The sequence below is a fragment of the Mauremys reevesii genome, linkage group 2 (assembly GCF_016161935.1).
Source record: "Mauremys reevesii isolate NIE-2019 linkage group 2, ASM1616193v1, whole genome shotgun sequence".
In the NCBI taxonomy this organism is placed as follows: domain Eukaryota; kingdom Metazoa; phylum Chordata; order Testudines; family Geoemydidae; genus Mauremys; species Mauremys reevesii.
In genome coordinates, this window is record NC_052624.1 from 132,986,355 (window position 1) to 133,006,156 (window position 19,802).

The following is a 19,802-nucleotide window of genomic DNA, read 5'->3' on the forward strand; positions in this document are numbered from 1 at the left end:
CAGGACCAAATACTGTCTAGACCATCCCTGATAGACATTTATCTAACCTACTCTTAAATATCTCCAGAGATGGAGATTCCACAACCTCCCTAGGCAATTTATTCCAATGTTTAACCACCCTGACAGTTAGGAACTTTTTCCTAATGTCCAACCTAAACCTCCCTTGCTGCAGTTTAAGCCCATTGCTTCTTGTTCTATCATTAGAGGCTAAGGTGAACACGTTTTCTCCCTCCTCCTGATGACACCCTTTTAGATACCTGAAAACTGCTATCATGTCCCCTCTCAGTCTTCTCTTTTCCAAACTAAACAAACCCAATTCTTTCAGCCTTCCTTCGTAGGTCATGTTCTTAAGACCTTTAATCATTCTTGTTGCTCTTCTCTGGACCCTCTCCAGTTTCTCCACATCTTTCTTGAAATGCGGTGCCCAGAACTGAACACAATACCCCAGCTGAGGCCTGACCAGCGCAGAGTAAAGCAGAAGAATGACTTCTCCTGTCTTGCTCACAACACACCTGTTAATGCATCCCAGAATCACGTTTGCTTTTTTTGCAACAGCATCACACTGTTGACTCATATTTAGCTTGTGGTCCACTATAACCCGTAGATCCCTTTCTGCCGTACTCCTTCCTAGACAGTCTCTTCCCATTCTGTATGTGTGAAACTGATTGTTCCTTCCTAAGTGGAGCACTTTGCATTTGTCTTTGTTAAACTTAATCTGGTTTACCTCAGACCATTTCTCCAATTTGTCCAGATCATTTTGAATTATGACCCTGTCCTCCAAAGCAGTTGCAATCCCTCCCAGTTCGGTATCATCTGCAAACTTAATAAGCGTACTTTCTATGCCAACATCTAAGTCGTTGATGAAGATATTGAACAGAGCCGGTCCCAAAACAGACCCCTGCGGAACCCCACTTGTTATACCTTTTCAGCAGGATTGGGAACCATTAATAACTACTCTCTGAGTATGGTTATCCAGCCAGTTATGCACCCACCTTATAGTAGCCCCATCTAAATTGTATTTGCCTAGTTCATTGATAAGAATATCATGCGAGACCGTATCAAATGCCTTACTAAAGTCTAGGTATACCACTCCCTTATCCACAAGACTCGTTATCCTATCAAAGAAAGCTATCAGATTGGTTTGACACGATTTGTTCTTTACAAATCCATGCTGGCTATTCCCTATCATCTTACCACCTTCCAAGTGTTTGCAGATGATTTCCTTGATTACTTGCTCCATGTACTATTGGGTAATCCGGGAGAGGGGCGGCGGAAGCCCCCAGCCTAAGGGAGGATCCACAGGGCCACGGAAACCCACTAAGTGCGGGGGACAACTAATAAAAGAACAGGGGCAGGAGTGAGGTCAAAGGGTCAGAAGGAGGGAGCCTGATGGGGACACCGAGCAGAGAACCCCGGACAGCGCCCACTGCTCCTCGAGCCAGCGGACGCCCAGAGGAACTCCGCCCGGAGACGTGAGCGGACAAGGGACCGGAAACAAGCCCCACAGTCGCAGGAGTCTCCGTCGGCCAACCTCCTCTCCCTGGTCGCGTGGATGGCCTTTTTAGCCAGGGCGAGGAGGAGGTTGACCAGGAGGTCCCGCGACTTTGTGGGGCCACGGATAGGAGTGCATGGATAAGGAGGTGGGGAAAAGTGCAACCAGAAACGCAAGAGGATATTAGTGAGGAGCCGGTATAGGGGCTGCAACCTGGCGCACTCTAGGTAAACATGCGCCAGGGTCTCCCTCACGCCGCAGAAGGGGCAGGTGTCCGGGACAGGGGTGAACACGCCCGTGCTCACGGCCCGTGAAGGAGCCGCCAGCTGATATCCCGGCGGGCCTCGGGACCAGGGTGGAGTACAGGCTGGCTCACCCTCCACAGGTGGCAGAGGTCCCGCCACTTGGTGTCGGGGCGGGACACGAGGTGAGGAAGTGAACGGTATGGAGCACGAGTTGTTTCCTTGGCGCGGTTTGAAACGGACCGGCTGCAGATTGTGCAGCCGGCTGGCGGAGAAGGGGCGGGGGCCGGTCGGGTCCACGGGCAGGGGCCCGATGAAGAGGTCCGGAGGGCTCGGGGTGGGGTGGGCGGGCGTGCCCTCACGCAGGACCCGGTCGAGGTAAGCCCGAGCAGCGGGCGCAAGCGGCCTTCACCTCCTGTCGGGAGTACAAGGTCTGGAGAGCCCCATCCGCCGAGCGGCGTCAGGATCCAGCCAGTCTCCCGGTCGTAGTCCAGGAGGTCTCCGACCCTGGTGGCTTCTGCCAGGACCAACCTCTGGCGCACGCGGGACTCCGCCACCTGCACACGGAGCTGAGGTTGTGTAGCAGGGGCTCCGCGAGGAGGTCTGCCTCGGTGGCCGCCACGGACCTGGTCGCAGAGAACAGCTTCCAGGTCCGGAGGAGGTCCTGGTAGAAGACCGGCAGCCCGGAGAGGTCTCGCGGAAGGCCCCTCGGGTCGAGATAAAGGAGCTGCCGGTCGTATCGGAGCCCTCGGAAGCGGCGCAGGAAGGCGTGCGCCAGGGCTCTCCATGCCGGACTACCCGCACCATAAAGGAGCCTCTGCAGTGCCTGGAGGCGGAAGACGTGGACCTGAGTGCGGAGGCACTTCAGGCCCTGCCCTCCCTCCTCCAGGGGCAGGTGGAGTACCCCTGCAGGGACCCAGTGCAGTCCTGGCCAAAAGAACTCCAGCACCACCCTCCGGAGGTCGGTCAGGAACACCGGGGCCGGGACCAGGGTGTTGAGCCGGTACCAGAGCATGGACAGGACCAGTTGATTGAGCACCAGTGCCCTCCCTCGGAGGGAAAGGCACCGGAGGAGTCCTGTCCATTTCCGGAGCCGCTCCGCCACCCTGCCCAGCAAACCTTGCCAGTTCTCCGGCGGAGAGGGATGCGTGGCAGAAAGGTAAACGCCGAGATAGAGCAGCGGACCCGCGCTCCACCGGATGGCCTGAAGCGGGTGGGAGGAGCTCGCCTGCCACCCGTCCCCGACCACCAGGCCAGAGCTCTTGACCCAGTTGACCCGGGCGGAGGAGGCCGAGTACACGGCTTGGCAGGCCTCCACCGCGCCAAGTCGCCGGGTCCTGGACCACGAGGAGCACATCGTCGGCGCCGACAGGACCAGCCGCAGCTCCGGCTCCCGGCACCAACCCCGTCAACCTCCTGCGGAGGAGACAGAGGAAGGGCTCGATCGCCAGGGCGTACAGCTGGCCCGAGAGGGCACCCCTGCCGCACTCCCGCCCGGCTGACCGGCTCGGTCAGGGTCCAGTTGAGCCTGACCAGACACTCTGCGAGCGTACAGCACCTGGAGAAAGCCCACAAACTGGGGTCCGAAGCCTAACGCCTGCAGAGTGCCCAGGAGATACCCGTGGTCCACCCTGTCGACGCCTTCTCCTGATCCAGGGACAGGAGGCGAGCGATAGACCATCCCTGCACCCAAGCTCCAAGAGATCCCGGACCAGATACAGGTTATCGAAGATGGTACGGCCGGTGTAGGTCTGGTCTGGGTGGATCACGTCCTCCAGCACGGACCCTAGCCGAATCGAAATGGCCTTTGCAACAATTTTATAGTCCGTACTGAGGAGGCGAGATGGGACGCCAATTCCGTAAATGGAGGTCCCCCTCTTCGGCAATGCTCGCCTGCACGAGAGGAGGACCCGCTCGGCCCAGACGGTGACTAGGTCTGGGCGAGGCGTCCCAGAACACGCGGTAGAACTCCACGGTCAGCCCGTCCATGCCCGGGATTTATTGGTGGGCATGCGACGGAGGGCTTCGAGAACTCAGCCAGAGTGAGGCAGCTCTGACCATCGAGTCCGTCCCAGAGCACTTTGCAAGCGGCAGGATCGGTCGGATCCGGGAGAAAAGCGCGCGTAGAAGGTCCGCACATCTCCGCCGGATCCGTGAGGAGCCGTCCTCCGCCAGGAGGCAGGTGACGTGCTTCTTGGCCCTCCGTTTCTCCAGGCGTAGAAGAAGCGGGAGCCGCGATCCATCTCCCGGAGGCGGATGCGGATCGAACAAAGCGCCCGGGCCCGATGGTCTTCGAGGACCCGGAGCTCCTCCTGCTTCTCCCGCACGCTCCGCGATGGATCCTCGGTTGGCGGCCAGACGCCTCTCCAGCTCTAAGACCTCCCGCTCCAACTGCCCTATCGCCGCATCCCTCCGTCGGCTGGCGCCCGGGTGTAGTCACGGCAGAAGAGCCGGGCGCACCTTCCCACGTCCCACCACCGCGCGCCGAGGAAAGGCTCGCCGCTGCCCTCGCCAGGCCAGCCAGAACTCCCGGAAGGACGCCACGGCCCCATCCTCCAGCAAGCTGTTGTTGAAGTGCCAATAGGCGGCCCGGCCTCTCCGCGCATAGAGAGGCCGTCCACGGTGACAAGGTGGTGGTCGAAAAAGGGCCGGACGCTGGAGGACTGGGCCCGTGAGAGATGGAACCGGGACAGATAGATGCGGTCCAACCGGGAGTGGCACGACCGATGGGCTCCCACCCGGACATCGCCAGACGTCCACCAGGGAGTGATGGGCGATGATCTCCTGAGGACGTCGGCGGCCGGGCTCTGCTCGGTCCCCGGTCCCGCTCCTCGAGGACGGTGTTAAAGTCCCCGCCCAGGACCAGGCACTCACGAGGATCCAGGGAGCCGAGGAAGGCGGGCGCCTGCCGATAGAACTGCAGCCGCTCCGGGCAAATGCTGGGGCATAGATGTTGATGAGGTTGACCACAAGCCCCGCCATGCGGACCCGGAGGTGCAGCAGGCGGCCCGGCACAGCCTCGGCGACCCCAGCACCTCTGGCCGTAGGTCGGGGAGAACAGGGTAGCCACTCCAGCCTGATGGGTGGTGAGATGGCTGAAGTAGACCCCGTCCCCACTCCAGCCGCCAGTTGGATCCGTGTGGGTCTCCTGCAGGAAAACCACGGAGTACCCCCTCCCGAAGGAGAGCACCTGGCTCCTGCGAAAACCACCCTACAGCTCCGGGTGTTTAGTGTGGCGGTGATGACTGCCATGAGGAGGGCTGGGGATCCACGTCAGCAGGGGCGCTCACGGCCCCGTTGGGCCACGCAGCAAGCCGTGGCCCACCCCGGCGAGCAGGAGTCACGCGCCCGGTGGTAAGCGCGACATTCCGCTTCCCGGTCCCCTTGCCCTCCCTGAGGGCCCGCGTGGCCAGGAGGAGCTGGAGGAAGTCCCCAGCGCTGGAGAGCAAGCACGACCTTGTTGCGGGAGCCCCGGACGTCCTCCAGGAACTCCTGCAACTCCTCTCAGCACATGGGGTGGGGCCTCTGGCGCAGCCCGTGGCCTACTGGGACGGGCAAGCAAGGCGGACCCGGCTCAGTGGGGCGGCGGAGGGAAGAGTACAGCCCGAGTGGGTCGGGACTGTGAAGCCGCTCCTGGGGTCATCCTCGGGGAAAGGGAAGGAGACAGCCCCAGGCGCGGCAAGAACAGCATGGGAGGTGGAGGACAGGGCTGGGGTTAGGAGCAGGGGTGGGGGAGGGAGAGAGAGGGACCCTGGGCCTCAGGAGCTGAGCCATCAGTAAGTGGCTCCTCGCGGCCAGGTACGGGAGTTGGAGGGGTAGGGAGGGGGTCCCCAGTGACACCGGGCTCAGGCTCAACGGCAGGCAGGGCAGCCTCGGCACGGGGAGATGTGGAACCCTCAGGGGGGCCCCCACCCGGGAAGGAACCCGATTGCTCCGCACCACCGAGGGGCACCCCCGGTAGCCCATCTCCCTGCCACGAGGCACCGGCCATCACCGCAACAGGCTCGGCGGCCAGCAGCGGGTGCCATCCGCAGCCGGGCAGGTCGGGAGTGGCGGGAGCGGACGTAGCAGGAGGGATGGTGGAGCATGGGGAAGGGGGAGCTGGGGTGAGGTCGGCCAGGTCGAGGCCCGTCGGCAGAGGGTCGTCCTCCCCCGGGGTGACCGGGGTCAGACCCAGGGCCTCGATCTCTGCAAAGATGGAGGGGAGCTCACCACCCACCATCCCAGAGTCCTCCCCGCTTGCGCCCGAGGCGACGCTCACCTCGAGTATTGCGGGGGCACAGGAGGCAAGGAACAGGAGGGGCTCCATCGGGGCCTCCGCGAGGACTGCGGAGGAGGGATGGTGGTACCCTGCGGTGCTGCCACGTCTTCCCTAGCCGTCATCGGCAGATGGGGTATCCCCGTGGGCATGGCGGAAGGCTCGGTGCCTGCAGCCCCTTCCTGGTCTTACGGGGCTTCCACGGCAGATGGCACGAGTTGAGCCGAGCCTTCCGCTTACCCGCTTACCCTCCACCGGGTCCAGCCCTCCATGGCATCGCCTGCGGGCTGGTCAACAGGGATTGGGTCAGGGGGCAAGGAAGATGGTTTGGGGGCTGAGAGAGGCACTGGTGGAACAACAGGAAGGAGGGATGAGTCCCCCTGGGGAGAGCCCTCTCCCACGCCCGGCAGTATCCCTGCCGCACCCTCCTCCACAGGCCCTGCCAGAGTGCAGGTAGCGGAGGCGGGGCTCTCCCGCTCATCAGGGCGCCCTGGAGGACGACCCCCTGAGGCCCGAGCGGGAGCAGTGATGGGCTGAGGAGGAGGAGGGGCGACTCTGGGCACCGGGTGGCCAGGGGCGCTGGCAATGGCGGGGCCGGCACCCTGCCGGGCTCGGGGTCCCGGCGCTCCCCGTGCCGGGCCAAGGCAGTCCTCCGGACGTGCCCGTCGCCTGGCAGAGGTAACACCGGGCCTCCCCGTGGAGTAGTGCACCCGGTACTGGGCCCCTGATAGGGGACCAGGAAAGAGCGCCTCTCAGTTGAAGCTGCACCTGCCGGCGGGCGAGAGGACGTGACGGAGGGCGGGGTCTTTGCAGCCCAAGGGAGGGCTCACCACGGAGATGGGCTTCCCAAGGTAGAGAGGGCGGGCAACAGGGCGACATTGGGCAGGAAGGGAGGGACGGAGGTCAGGACCACTCGGACACCCAGGTCCTCCAGCGGTTCCAGGGGCGAACACGCCCCACCGCCAGGCCCTTCTCCACCGCCTCCTGGGCGGCCTCCGAGGCAAGGAAGAAGACCGCCTTGCCGTACATTTTGGAGGCCGCCACGATGGCCGTGGGCCCCACCACCTCGCCAACGCCCGACGTAGGTCTCCACGCGGCGGGCACCAGGAGGCAACGGACGCCGTGCTTCCGGGTCAAGGTGGGGAAGGGGCCCGGCCGCTGTAGATGGTAGCGGCGGTCGGGAGATGACGTAGCGGCGGGCGGGGGGGGCCGCCGCCACCTGGGCGTACGCTCTGGGGGCTGAGGGAGGGACACCCGCAGAGCTGGTGGAGGGAACAGCGGGGAGGGACGCCGCGGCCGGTGGCGGGGCCGCGGCAGTGGTGGCAGGCCCCGCCATGGAGGGCTTAGTCTGCCTAGCGGGGCCCTTTCCCTTCTTTTTGCCCCGACCCTTTCCGCCGGCTGGGGGGGTTCCCCCAGAGGCGGAAGGGGCGAGGGACGTGGCAGCAGCAGAGGGCACCCCATCGGTCGCCGCTGCCGGCGCCTCAGCGGTAGCGGTGGCAGGAGGTCCGGCAGCGGCGGTTGAGGTCGAGACCGGGAGGCGTTTGGGGGGAGCAGGCGAGGCAGGGGGGACAGACGTCATCCCGGGAATCCCACCCGCCGCGCCTCCGCCATGCTGAATGGGGAGGAGGGCAAACACCGGAAAGGGGGTGGGGGGACGGGACAGGTCACATACTCCTCCCTGGTAGGCTGTGGGCAGGGAGGATGGTGCCAACAATAGGGGGGGGGGCAGATACAGGGACTATCAAGGACTTGGGGGGGGGGGGGTCAGGTACCGACACAGGAGCAAAATCCGGCTCCTCTAGCTGCACTAAGGGAGGGGGCGGGAGAAACAAGAGCAATGGGGGGTGCAGTGCAGGAGGGGCAACTTAAACAGGGGAGAGGCACAAGCGCACTGATGGGACTATGGGTGCACGAGGGGAGGGGCTAATCAGGGTGAGGGGCCGCGGAGGGAGGGGAGCAACCAGGCTGGGGTGGGTCAGAGGGACCAAGGGGCTGGCTTCAGGGCTGGGGCAGGACAAACAAAGCTTCAAAGGGAGATGGGCGAGGCAGGCAAACAAACCGAAGCTGGGCAGGGGGTGGGGAAGGCTACTAGGGCGAACGGGCAGGCAACAAGGGGCAAAGCTAGGGGCCTGTTGCAGAGGGAAGGGTCAGTCCAGGGAAGGGGGTGTGCACCCACAAGCACTTGTGCACAGTCAATGGCTAGCTGGCTGCCGCTGGAGGCCCAAACGGTGGCAATAGGGCGTGGCAGGCCAGGCGAGCAGCTGAGTCCCAGAGGCAGTAACTGAGGCAGATGGTAAAGGCCAGCAGGGGTGGTGGAGGGGGCAGCGGTGGTGGTGGGGATTGGGGGGGGACACAGATGGACCAGGGGGCAGGCTCCACGCCACACCCCCGCGTCCCCACAAACACAGTCTAAACCCCCACCACTAGAGCACAGTCAAAAAGTTACTCAGTTTGTAAGGCCCCCTCCACAGTGGTCTTCAGATTCCTGTGCAGGCCCCCAGCAGCCGGTGGTCTCCGCAGTCCTCTCTGTCCTCCCCCAGGCTCCAGCAGCTCCCCAGGACAACCACAGCTCCAGCAGCAGCAGCAGCAGCTCCTCCTCCGTCTCCAGCAGCCCTGGTGGCCAGGCAGGAAGGACTCCCCACAGGTGGTAGCTGTAGTGGTGGTGGTGGTGGTGGGGTCCCAACTTCTCCCTCCAGAGATGGGGGAGTGGGGGCTGGCCAGCAAGGCCCCCCCCCACCCCTCACTCACTTGCTCAGCAGCAGCAGTAGCAGTCCTGGGAAGAAGCACTCCAGCCAGCAGCAGCAGCCCAGGAAGGGAGAAGGGGCTCCAGCCAGCAAGGCAGCCAGAGAAGGGGGGGCACTCCAGCCAGCAGGGCAGCCCAAGCAGGCAGAGCGCTCCCTGTAGCAGGGTGGACCCCTGCTCCTGCCCGGAGGGGTTTAAAAGCGGCTTGGCAGGGCTTGAGAGCGGTGGCTCTAAAAGCTGGGCTGATTGGGGAAGTGGCTGCAGCTGGGCCACACCCCAATCAGGCCACAGTTGGCCCCTATAAAAGGCCAGGGAAGCCAGAAGCACAGGCAGTCTCTCTCTGCCTTCAGAGAGAGAAGGGCCTAGCTGCAGGGAGCTTGAGGCTGGATACCTGAGTGAAGCAGGGCTGGGGAAGAGCTGGGGAGCTCCAGCCTGGAAAGCCCCAGGCTGCGGCCTAGCAGAGGGCTAACAGGTACTGGGGGTTGCAGAGGGCAGCCCAGGGGTAGGCCAAAGCAGCAGGTCCAAACCCTCCTTGCCAGTGATGAGTTGGCTGATACTGCAGTCTGCCCCAGGATGTGGGGCTAGACAATAACTGGCAGTAGCCATATACTGAGGCAAGGTAGGGACAGAGGGAGGGGGTTCCCTGAGGAGGGGAAACTCAGAGAGAAAGGGGTTACTGCTAGGGGGCAGCACCCCATGTAAAAGGGCACCGGGTCCAGGGAGGGACATGGGGGGCCAGAAGACAGGCGGATCACCAGCCTGCAGAGGGTGCTCCCGTGCTGGAAATAGAGCTAATTCCCAGAGTCACCAGCAGGAGGCGCTGCAGGGGTGAGTCTGACCCGTCTACACTCCATTATCTTCCCTGGCACAGAAGTTAAACTAACTGGTCTGTAGTTTCCTGGGTTGTTTTTATTTCCCTTTTTATAGATGGGCACTATATTTGCCCTTTTCCAGTCTTCTGGAATCTCTCCCGTCTCCCATGATTTTCCAAAGATAATAGCCAGAGGCTCAGATACCTCCTCTATTAGCTCCTTGAGTATTCTAGGATGCATTTCATCAGGCCCTGGTGACTTGCAGGCATCTAACTTTTCTAGGAGATTTTTAACGTGTTCTTTTTTTATTTTATCTTCTAAACCTACCCCCTTCCCATTAGCATTCTCTATGTTAGGCATTCCTTCAGACTTCTCAGTGAAGACCGAAACAAAGAAGTCATTAAGCATCTCTGCCATTTCCAAGTTTCCTGTTACTGTTAATGGTCTCTCTAGGTGGTACTTCTCTCAAGGGAGATAAAAGGGAAAATAAAGTGTAGAGCTACTGGAACAGCATTATAAGTCCTTCACTAGCAGATATTTAGGCAAGTATGCAGACAGGAGAAAAATCTGTTTAGCAGACTGAAACTAAAGGAAGATGCTGAAGGGTAGAAAGAACTTGGATGAGTGTTTATTAGTATTGTTTTCACTTGGTAAGAGCTTGGTACTGTACAGACCTGTATGTACTGAAGGTACTGATCCACTGTGGTACATTTGGGTATGCTGTACCCTTTGTAAAAGCAGAAGTCTTGACTGAACATGTTTTCACTGAACCAGACCTTAGCAAATGTGTTCAGCAGTCTTTTGTCATAGTCATCAGTCACTCGACCTCCATACTGGATTTCGCCTATCATGTAGCGAACAGTATTCCAGGAGACACCCTAAAACATACAAACATTAATTGTGGCTAAACCTCCCTGAATTTCATGCAGAGCTCTGTTAACATCTTCGTGTGTCTGTATACATACAGTACTGTATATAGGCCCAGATCATCTGACCCTCTTGAGGGCAAAATTGACTTTACACCACCCTTGTGTTCCCCTGATCTTGAGGTCTGCTCAATCCTCACACAACTTGTAGTGGCTTAAGTAACAAGGGGCTGTTCTGACAGCTGGGATACCTGTGGCACAGCTTCACTCCAACCATGCCCCTAAATGCCATTTACAATGGAGATGACAATGAGCTTTGCCAGAGAAGCAACTATGGTTCACTACACTGTTTTGGATTCTCCCATCCAGAGACATCTTCAGGAGTCTAGTTAAGCCAACTTTACAGTCCCTTTTTGCTGCCACAGTGTCACAGAAAGGCCACAGAAGCATGGAATAGCTGGTCAGTAGTAATATGGTTTCTACTTAGGTCATTTAAACAAAATCCACCACCACTGTAGTGCAGCAATAATTAGGATTATCTTTGTGGACTCCTAACTGCTGCTCTGATGTCCCACTGTATTTAGTTTTTAGGCAGGGGATGCATTGGGTTTCAGAAAATTCATCAGCATCTTTAACTTTCACAAAATTAGTACCAACAAATTTCAAACAGCATTTTCCTAAATGTGATACTCTCCTCACAGATGCACACGTACAGCTTGCCATCCAACCTGTTCCCCAAAATTGGCATGGGCATGGATCCTGCTTTATGAGAAGCACTGATTTATGAAGACAAGGTCAAAAAGCAAGTGCTAATTCCATTAAATCACACATAATTGAACTATAATATTAAAACATTTGTTATAAAACACAACATCATTCTGAAATACAAAAAACAACTTTTAGCCATTTAACACTATCTCACAATAAACTCTATGTCATAGTGTGTTTGGCTGTATTAATTTCGATGGAATATAGGTGTCCAAAAAGTCAAAGGTGATAGCATAACGCAGTCACTGTCCAACATTAAGCAGTCTTAAACAAGCTTCAGTATTTGGTATACAGAGGCCTCAGCCTGCTTAGTACTCTGGCAAACAAACCATTAGAAATCTTTTTAACCCTTTAAATATTTAGAAAAGAAGGGGAAAAAAGACAGTTAAGGCATTTTCTATGTAAAGTATTAAATAAGGTTTTCATTTTTACAACATACCTTGGTCCTTTAAGCTACGGAAAGTTTTTAAAAGGACAATTTGACAGTCCTTTAGATGGTATTAAAGATGGTAATAACTGTCCTATTTAGAACAGGAGTACTTGTGGCACCTTAGAGACTAACAAATTTATTTCACCATAAGCTTTCGTGGGCTACAGCTCACTTCTTCGGATGCATAGAATGGAACACACAGACAGAAGATATTTATACATACAGAGAACATGAAAAGGTGGAAGTATGCATACCAACTGGAAGAGTCCAATCAATTGAGATGAACTATCATCAGCAGGAGAAAAAAAACCTTTGAAGTGATAATTGAGATGACCCATAGAAGGTGTGAGGAGAACTTAACATAGGGAAATAGATTCAATTAGTGTAATAACCCAACCATTCCCAGTCTCTCTCCTATTTAGGGAAATGAGAAGTTAGCTAAAATAGCCTGGATCTCTTATTGCTGCTGGTAAAGTCTGATCCCTTTTTCTTGAAGACAAAACGAAAAAAGCACATGCAAAAGGGAAAAGAAAAGAATAGCAAAATAAATCGGTTTCTATTTTTGGGGTTGACTCTCACTTGCAACCTCACTGCTGGAAAAACACAGACATCACACTTGGTCTTATCAGCCATTCTGGGACCTGACAAACTTACACCAGCATCAGGTTGCTTTGGGCATTGTTTTTAGCTGCCTCTCTGCTCACAGGCTTGCAGCAGTGTTATAAAATATATAGTCTTAGCCAGCTAAGCCAGACTCTTTTCAGACAGAAGGCAATAGGAGAGAAATAGGAAAGAGAAGAATTAAGGTGGGGAAGGAAAAGGATGCACCAGGAGGGGGTGAGAAAGTCTCATATCCCCAGTGGTGTTTGGGGTTTAGTTGGAGCCAACAGTGTCATCTGGGTCTCTCACTCTGGCTCAGTCTGGTCAGGACATCTCAGGATTAGGATGACAAAGGCCCAAGAGTGTCATGGTGGACTCTGGGGTTCCAGGAGATAAAGGGGATGGAAGCCATAATGATAACGCTCGCTCCTTCCTGTTTGTCAGTCTTTCAGTCAGCCATAGTCTGCTAATTTCCTGCCCACCCTCCAAATCTTTCTGAGGACCCCAAAAGGAGACAAATGGGTGGAATAGCTCTTCCCCTCATTACTTTGTCCACCAATTACATCTGTTTTCCAACACACCAATTTTGAGTCACTGATTTCTGGTCCCACACTTTCCTTCTTTAGCAAATACGATCTCACAGTCCTTGGGTTATATCATTAAGCCTTTTTGTTTGGACTAATTCAGTCTGTTTCCCCTGTGCACTCCCCTTCCCCCCCCCGCCACCACCAACATTTATTGTTACAGGTTATTTTAACATTTTGTGAATTGTTAGTCACTTTCTACAGTGAGGCTTGCAACTGGGGCAAGCCTACTAGGCTCCAAATATTGCTGCAGTTTACAGCTCCCCTTTTTTTGCATATATATATATTTGGATTAATTAAAAAATAGCCACCGCAAGCATAACTGGAAAACATACACATGGTTAAAAACTGGATTTAAAATGTTATCCCCCACTGAGCAGTTGTATTTATATTTCAACATATGTAGACAAGTGTTTTCAACGCTGTGGGCACTCAATATATCTAGAGTTAAAGGAACAAGCTTTTTAAAATCTAGCATTCATATTTGTATTTCAGTTGTTTGGGACCATCCATAATATTCCAGTTACCCAAACTATTGAATTAAGTACCTTCTTGATGTCCATGTCATCTAAATGATTCTGGATGAACTGCACAGTGGCATTAAAGTCAGCTTGGTTAAACTCATAGGGGATGTTCCAACCCAGTGGTCCAAATTTGCGTCTTTCTTGAACTGTGGAGTGCAGGAAACCAACAGCGTATAACATTGGTTTCCATTGCACCATGTTACTGACATCCAGGAGATCTTGGTTCACACCTGTTGGAAAAAAGTGGACATCACAAGCCATAAGCTACCAGCATTTTAGTTTCAGTGTGATCCATTACTAAAATACCTCTCCCTGTGGTACTTAGTTAGCTTTGAATCTCTCCAGAGATGCATTTACTATATCACAAAGCACTCTAGTCTAGAGAAAGTATGCTACCTCTTTTTAGGTAGCACAAGTTAGCATAAAGTTCAGAAATATAAATGCACACACTAGAGTGCACATCTGGTGCATTTATCGTATCAACAAACCCTTTGAGGACAGGAAATACAACTTTTTAGTTCCCAGAAAAGCACAGAAAAATCATTGCTCTAGCATGATAAAATCAGCATATGGCGTTTCATCATAAAAAGTGCAAGGGTGTTCAATTATTAAATTATGTGTTAAAAAGCATTTTAAGCAAGACACTGGAGGTTATAATTTGTGGGAAAAAAATTCCTGTTTTTATATTAGATGAGTTCAGCAGCTCTCCAATTTCTCTCAATTTTCTTTTCATCTGGCTTCATTTTAGGGCCAAGTTATGCCCTGGAATCCACATGCACAATTCTTGTTGTTATCAGTTTGAACGGACAAGGTCTGCAGGTAGTGTCCAACATTTCATCCTGATTCTATCAAGAATTGCAGCATGATCACATGGTAACATAAGTGGGGCTGGAAGGAAGGAAGGACCTATTTAATTGTGTACCGCTAAAATTATATTTTATTCCCTACTGATTTTTTTCACTCACCACCATATGTTCTCTTCAGACCAGCTTTGAGCCCCTGTGGAGGTTCATTGGTGAATTTAATGGACATTTGAAGAAGTGTAATGGGGAACTGCCGGTGAACCTCAGTGGTCATCCACAAGCGAAAGTTCTCATGGACAGTCTCAGTTTCTATAATAGTGTCCATCAGCTCATCCAAAAAGTCAAGCCCCAGGTGGCAGTTCTGAAGAAGTGCCCATCCTCCCTAGTGCAACAAAAGAGAACAAGATGTGATATGCATTTGTGTGGTATTTAAATTTATTTGCAAACTGAAAACACTAAATGACATTTTACTTATCATTACAATTATAAATGTATCAAACAATTCTAATTTACAGCCTGATAATCAAATGTATCCAGCAGATCATGTGCAGCAAGGTGGGAAGAATTTAAGTAACATATTCTTCCACATTCCAGTTCTAAGCTTGTCAACTCAGCATCAAATCCTCATCAATTCAAACTAGTGCCTTTCAGAACTTTATATTTTCCCATGTAAAACTCAAGAGCTGGCAGCCAGTTCACATGCTAATTGTATAACTAAGATATAAGAACGGCCATACTGGGTCAGACCAAAGGCCCATCTAGCCCAGTATCTTGTCTACCAACAGCAGCCAATATCAGGTGTCCCAGAGGAATGAACAGAACAGGTAATCATCAAGTGATCCATTCCCTGTTGTTCATCCCCTGGCTAGGGACACCATCCCTGTCCATCCTGACTAATAGCCATTAATGGAGTGACAAAGTATTTCCCATCTGCAAGAAAATGCTAATGACAGCCCATGCTATCTGACAAGAATGGTGAATTTACCACTTGCAGATGTGTGGGATGACCCTTTGAGTGTCCTTTTTATACTCCGCCTCAAAACAAGGCCTACTTAATCCTCCATCATGTATGCTCAATTCTCAACTTTGATGGTTATGAGCCTTGACCTGTTCATGATTCCAATCAGTGGATCCATTGAACCTGCTGTCATCCATTAAGTAGAAGTTTTGTTTCCTTTTCACTAAAATAAAAGTATTCCTGAAGACCACTGGCTAGAAGTGCTAAATCAGTGAGCTCAGAAATACATGCCTTGACATGCTAACCACATATTACAGACGCTATGATGATGGTATCCTAGTGACCTGATCAACCCAGCAAGCTGGAGATGCTAAATAGGGGTTAAAACAAAATAGACTGTATAGGACCACAGCTCCTCCCTCCACACACACCCCTTCTGGATTTGGGAGAGTTCTGTTACCTCTTGTTCTGCCTCAGGTAAATGAGGCTTTATTAAGTGAGACACTCAAGTGGAAGCAACAGGAGGACTAGCTTCTGACTAAAGAGTTGATAGGACTCAATACCGTCACACCATTAGCTGGAGCATCATCAGCACCAGATGGGTGAATTGTGCAAAAGCACAGAACCCCCTATTTCCTTTTATCTACAAGAATGTTTGTCCCTCAGACTCCTCCAGTTGTCCTCCTTCTTTAGGGAAAACGAGACCTTGCTACTAAATTCCCCATTCCCTACCCAAAACCCAGAAGGAAAACAATTACCTAGTTAGTTCCCTCTCTCTCTCAATGCTCAGAAGAGTAAGTGTATGGACGGGATAGAATTTCGGGGAGTACAAAGGGTGTTTACTCACCCTTTGCTGACTATGGGTGTGGGAGAGGGACGCTGACTCCTTGCAGATACATTTATTTCCCCACTCACAATCTCTTCCTTATGACATTTCCCATTACCAGGCTATAATGTCACTTCACTACATAATGATAAATTATCACCAGAAGGCAGCCTCCTAATTTTATGTATTTTACAATGCAGGGGGCAAGGTGGCAGCTATCACTCACTGCTTCCAAATACAGCACAGAGAGCTGAAAGCCTCTGAGCTGGGCTCAGCTGTCCATACATTTAGAAAACAAGTGTCAGTTTAACTCATTGCTCTCCTCTTCAGCTGAAGTAGTAAGATTATAATGATTTCACTGCTACCATAAAATGGATTGCTATTGTGCAAAGAATATGTATTATTTTCCCCTTTGAATTGCATTGCAGTCCTATTACACATGAGCACTTTCAATTGCTAATTTGTATTAATAAAAACCTTGTTCTCTTTCCTCCCCAGACTTCTTACAGATAATTTCCATTCTATAAGTATTTATATTAAAAAGCATTGTATTAAGTCCAAAGCAGACTGCGAAGAGTTACAGGGAAATATCACCAAACCAGGTGACTGGGCAACAAAATGGCAGATACAATTCAATGTTGATAAGTGCAAAGTAATGCACGTTGGGAAAAATAATCCCAACTACACATATATAATGACGGATTCTAAATTAGCTGTTACCACTCAAGAAGGAGATCTCAGAGTAATTGTAGATAGTTGTCTGAAAACTATAGCTCAATGTGCAGCAGAGTCAAAAAGGCTAATATGATCATAGGAACCATTAGGAAGGGATAGAAAATAAAACAGAAAATATATAGCTACTATATAAATCCATGATGTGCCCACACCTTGAATACTGTGTTCATTTCTGGTCTTCCCATTTCAAAGGGGATATAGTGGAACTGGAAAAAGGTTCAGCTTAGGGCAATACAAGATGATCAAGGGTATGGGACAGCTTCCATATGAGGAGAGATTAAAACAATTAGGGCTGTTCATCTTAAAGAGATGACTAAGGGGGGGGAAGAGGTCTATAAAATCATGACTGGTATGGAAAAAGTGCATCAAAAAAGTGTTATTTATCATTTCCCACAATACAAAACCCAGGGGCTAGCCAATACAATCAACAGGCAGCAGGTTTAATACAAGCATGAGAAGTACTTTTTCACATCACACAAAATTAACCTTGGAATTCATTGCCACGGGATGTTGTGAAGGTCAAAAGTATAATTGGGTTTTAAAAAGAACTAGATAAATTCATGGAGGATAAATCCATCTATGCTTTTGTGCCCCACTGCTCCTTTTTTTAAACCACAATGACATAGTAATCAAAATAAGTGGTATTATTTGGAAGATGAGTTACAGAGGCTCCAAGCTATTTAGGACAAACTCCATTTCAGTTTTTGAAGCTGTAAGGCAAATATATAAATGGAGAACAAATTAAGACTCTTTCAAACTTATATGCTTATTAGCCAAGATGGTCAGAGATGCAACCCCATCCCAGGGTGAACCTGGTTGCCAGAAGGAGAAGATGGGGTGGATCTCTCCATAACTGCCCTGTTCTGTACATTCTCCCTGAATCTCTGGTATTGGCTACTGTCAGATAGAGAATACTGAGCTACATGTGTGACCCACTATGGCAGTTCTTATGTTATATATTTGTTTTTCTACAGAAAATCACAAATATGTACTATGCTCTCTATAAAAGACATGACATTTGGAAGTTCTCTCAATGTTTACACAATGTGTCAATATTTGTCAACAATATAATAAAATAAATGTAAAAGCATCATATGAAATGCCTCTATACTAGTAGTTAATAATCATTAAGTCAGATCATGAAGTCATATGGTATGTCATAATCACTTATGAAATTCCCATTAGTCACATGCATTTTCATTGACTGGCTTTATATGGTGTGAAGGACCCTTTGGTTTGGATTTTATCACAAACTCTTTTGCCCCTAGTCTACCATTGTATGACACAGGCCTATTGTTTTGGAATTCAAGTTACTTTTATAAAGCAATTAGATCTACATGCATCAACAGTCTATCACAACGCTTTGTTTCTATTCAGGGTTATAACACATTACGTACTGTAACCACACAGTGACAAGACAACAATGATTCAGGTTTTGCCTTACATGTGCCATGGTCTGCTGTAGAAGTTTACGAGCATGGACTTCTTGTCCCTGACCCATGGAAACATAACGTGTCTCTGTCTTCAGTCTTTTTCCCAGAGCAATGATTGAGTCAGTAGGATCAGAACCCATAGAAAGAAAGCAGATGAGAGGAGAACGTGGATCTGATTCTTCCCATGTCTTCTCCAAGTCCAAGATGACTCCTTCTGCATATTTTTCCCCCATGGTATCCATGATATACTTCCTGGCCTATATTAAAAAGTTCACCCACATTTATTATAGTCATTCAGATGTTGCTTTCTATAAACTGAGGCTGCAAGTTATATATAAACTACTCACCATATTTAACACTACATTTTATCCTATAGAAACAGTATATGTAAGATGGTCAATATATAACCACCATATGCAATGTTAATGCTATTAACAGTTGACAAGATGATTTAAAATCAGACTGCCGTAGGAGGAAGATATCACCCTTTTGTGCCCCCCACCCTTTGTAAACCCCCCTCCCCTTTTTAAGTCACAATGAAGTAGTAATCAAAATAACTGGTATTATGTGGAAGATGAGTTACAGAGACCCTAAGCTATTTAGGATACGCTCCATTTCAGTTTTCGAAGCTGTAAGGCAAATATATAAATGGTGAACAAATTAAGGCTCTTTCAAATTAGACTGAAGTGATCTCTGCTCTATCGCTTCTCTGGCAGGTGAGTTCCGGATTTACAGTAGCTACCAGTTTAATGTACAAGAAAAAGGACCAATAAGTAATGAGTCAGTTCTCAGAGACAAAGGCATTAAGACAAGAACTGGCTAAACTTCAGTTTCACGAGACATTTCATTTTGTTCTGAAGTAGAACAGAACCAAGATTTTCACAATCTCTCACAAACTGGAAATCCATTTTAGGATTTGGAGACACTAATATATGAGCAAGAACAATGATCAGCACTTCAGAGGAGTCATGGACTTGGAAGTCATGGCTTGGTGGTCATGGAAGAGCAGGTGGCTAGTGCTTAAGATCAACTGGCAGCTAGAAAGAAGGAACATGGAAAATTATTTCTTCAGGTTATAGACCTGAGCCAATAAAGAGGGAGGGTGAAATCCCTTGAATTATTTAGAAGTTAGTGGGTAATTAACCAAATGATCTCTTATTTAGTTTCCGCAGTTGAAACTAAAAAGGAGTCAGTCACTGGGCACTGGAGAGAAGAAGCAAAGTAGACATGAAACTAACTGTAAGGAAGCCTCCAAAGACAGACCCTTCCAAAGTGAAAATAATAAGCTTTTGAAAACTGTTACCCTCAAGTAAATTTGTATTTATTCTCTAAAGTCAAGTACTGTATAATCATAACAAGATAAGCTAGATTCACCATAAATAGGGCATTCCCTGTTTTGGGGAGAGGAATAATCTGGACCAGGTTAAGCTCTGGCACTAAATTCAGTCCCCTAACTTCAATAGAAATTGTATCCATCCACACCAGAACTGAATTTTTACATCTATCAAAAGTCCAGAGAGGATTGCAATGCCAATAATTAAGTTCTGTGAAACAATATATGCAATTTAACAGTAATAATATAATTCTAGAGTTTAATTCCAGCTTTCCACATCTCCGTATGGATAAAATTTCTACAGTTTCTTGGGTAGGTGAGGCAGTAAAATAACTGAAAGGATCCTAAGTGCTAGGCAGAGTACTGAAATTTCCTCTGAGAGAGAAAGGAAAGTCA

General features: G+C 50.9%; 1 protein-coding gene across 1 annotated transcript in view; it reads right to left on the bottom strand.

Moving 5' to 3' along the window:
• Window positions 1-19,802, bottom strand: part of DNAH5 (dynein axonemal heavy chain 5) — a 284,226-nt gene that overhangs the window by 21,612 nt on the left and 242,812 nt on the right. The window contains exons 71-74 of the mRNA XM_039526328.1: window positions 18,085-18,330; window positions 14,284-14,503; window positions 13,343-13,548; window positions 10,221-10,424 (exon numbers count right to left, since the gene is read on the bottom strand). Of these exons, the coding sequence (XP_039382262.1) occupies window positions 10,221-10,424; window positions 13,343-13,548; window positions 14,284-14,503; window positions 18,085-18,330 (876 nt within the window). The remainder of the gene's footprint in view (window positions 1-10,220; window positions 10,425-13,342; window positions 13,549-14,283; window positions 14,504-18,084; window positions 18,331-19,802) is intronic.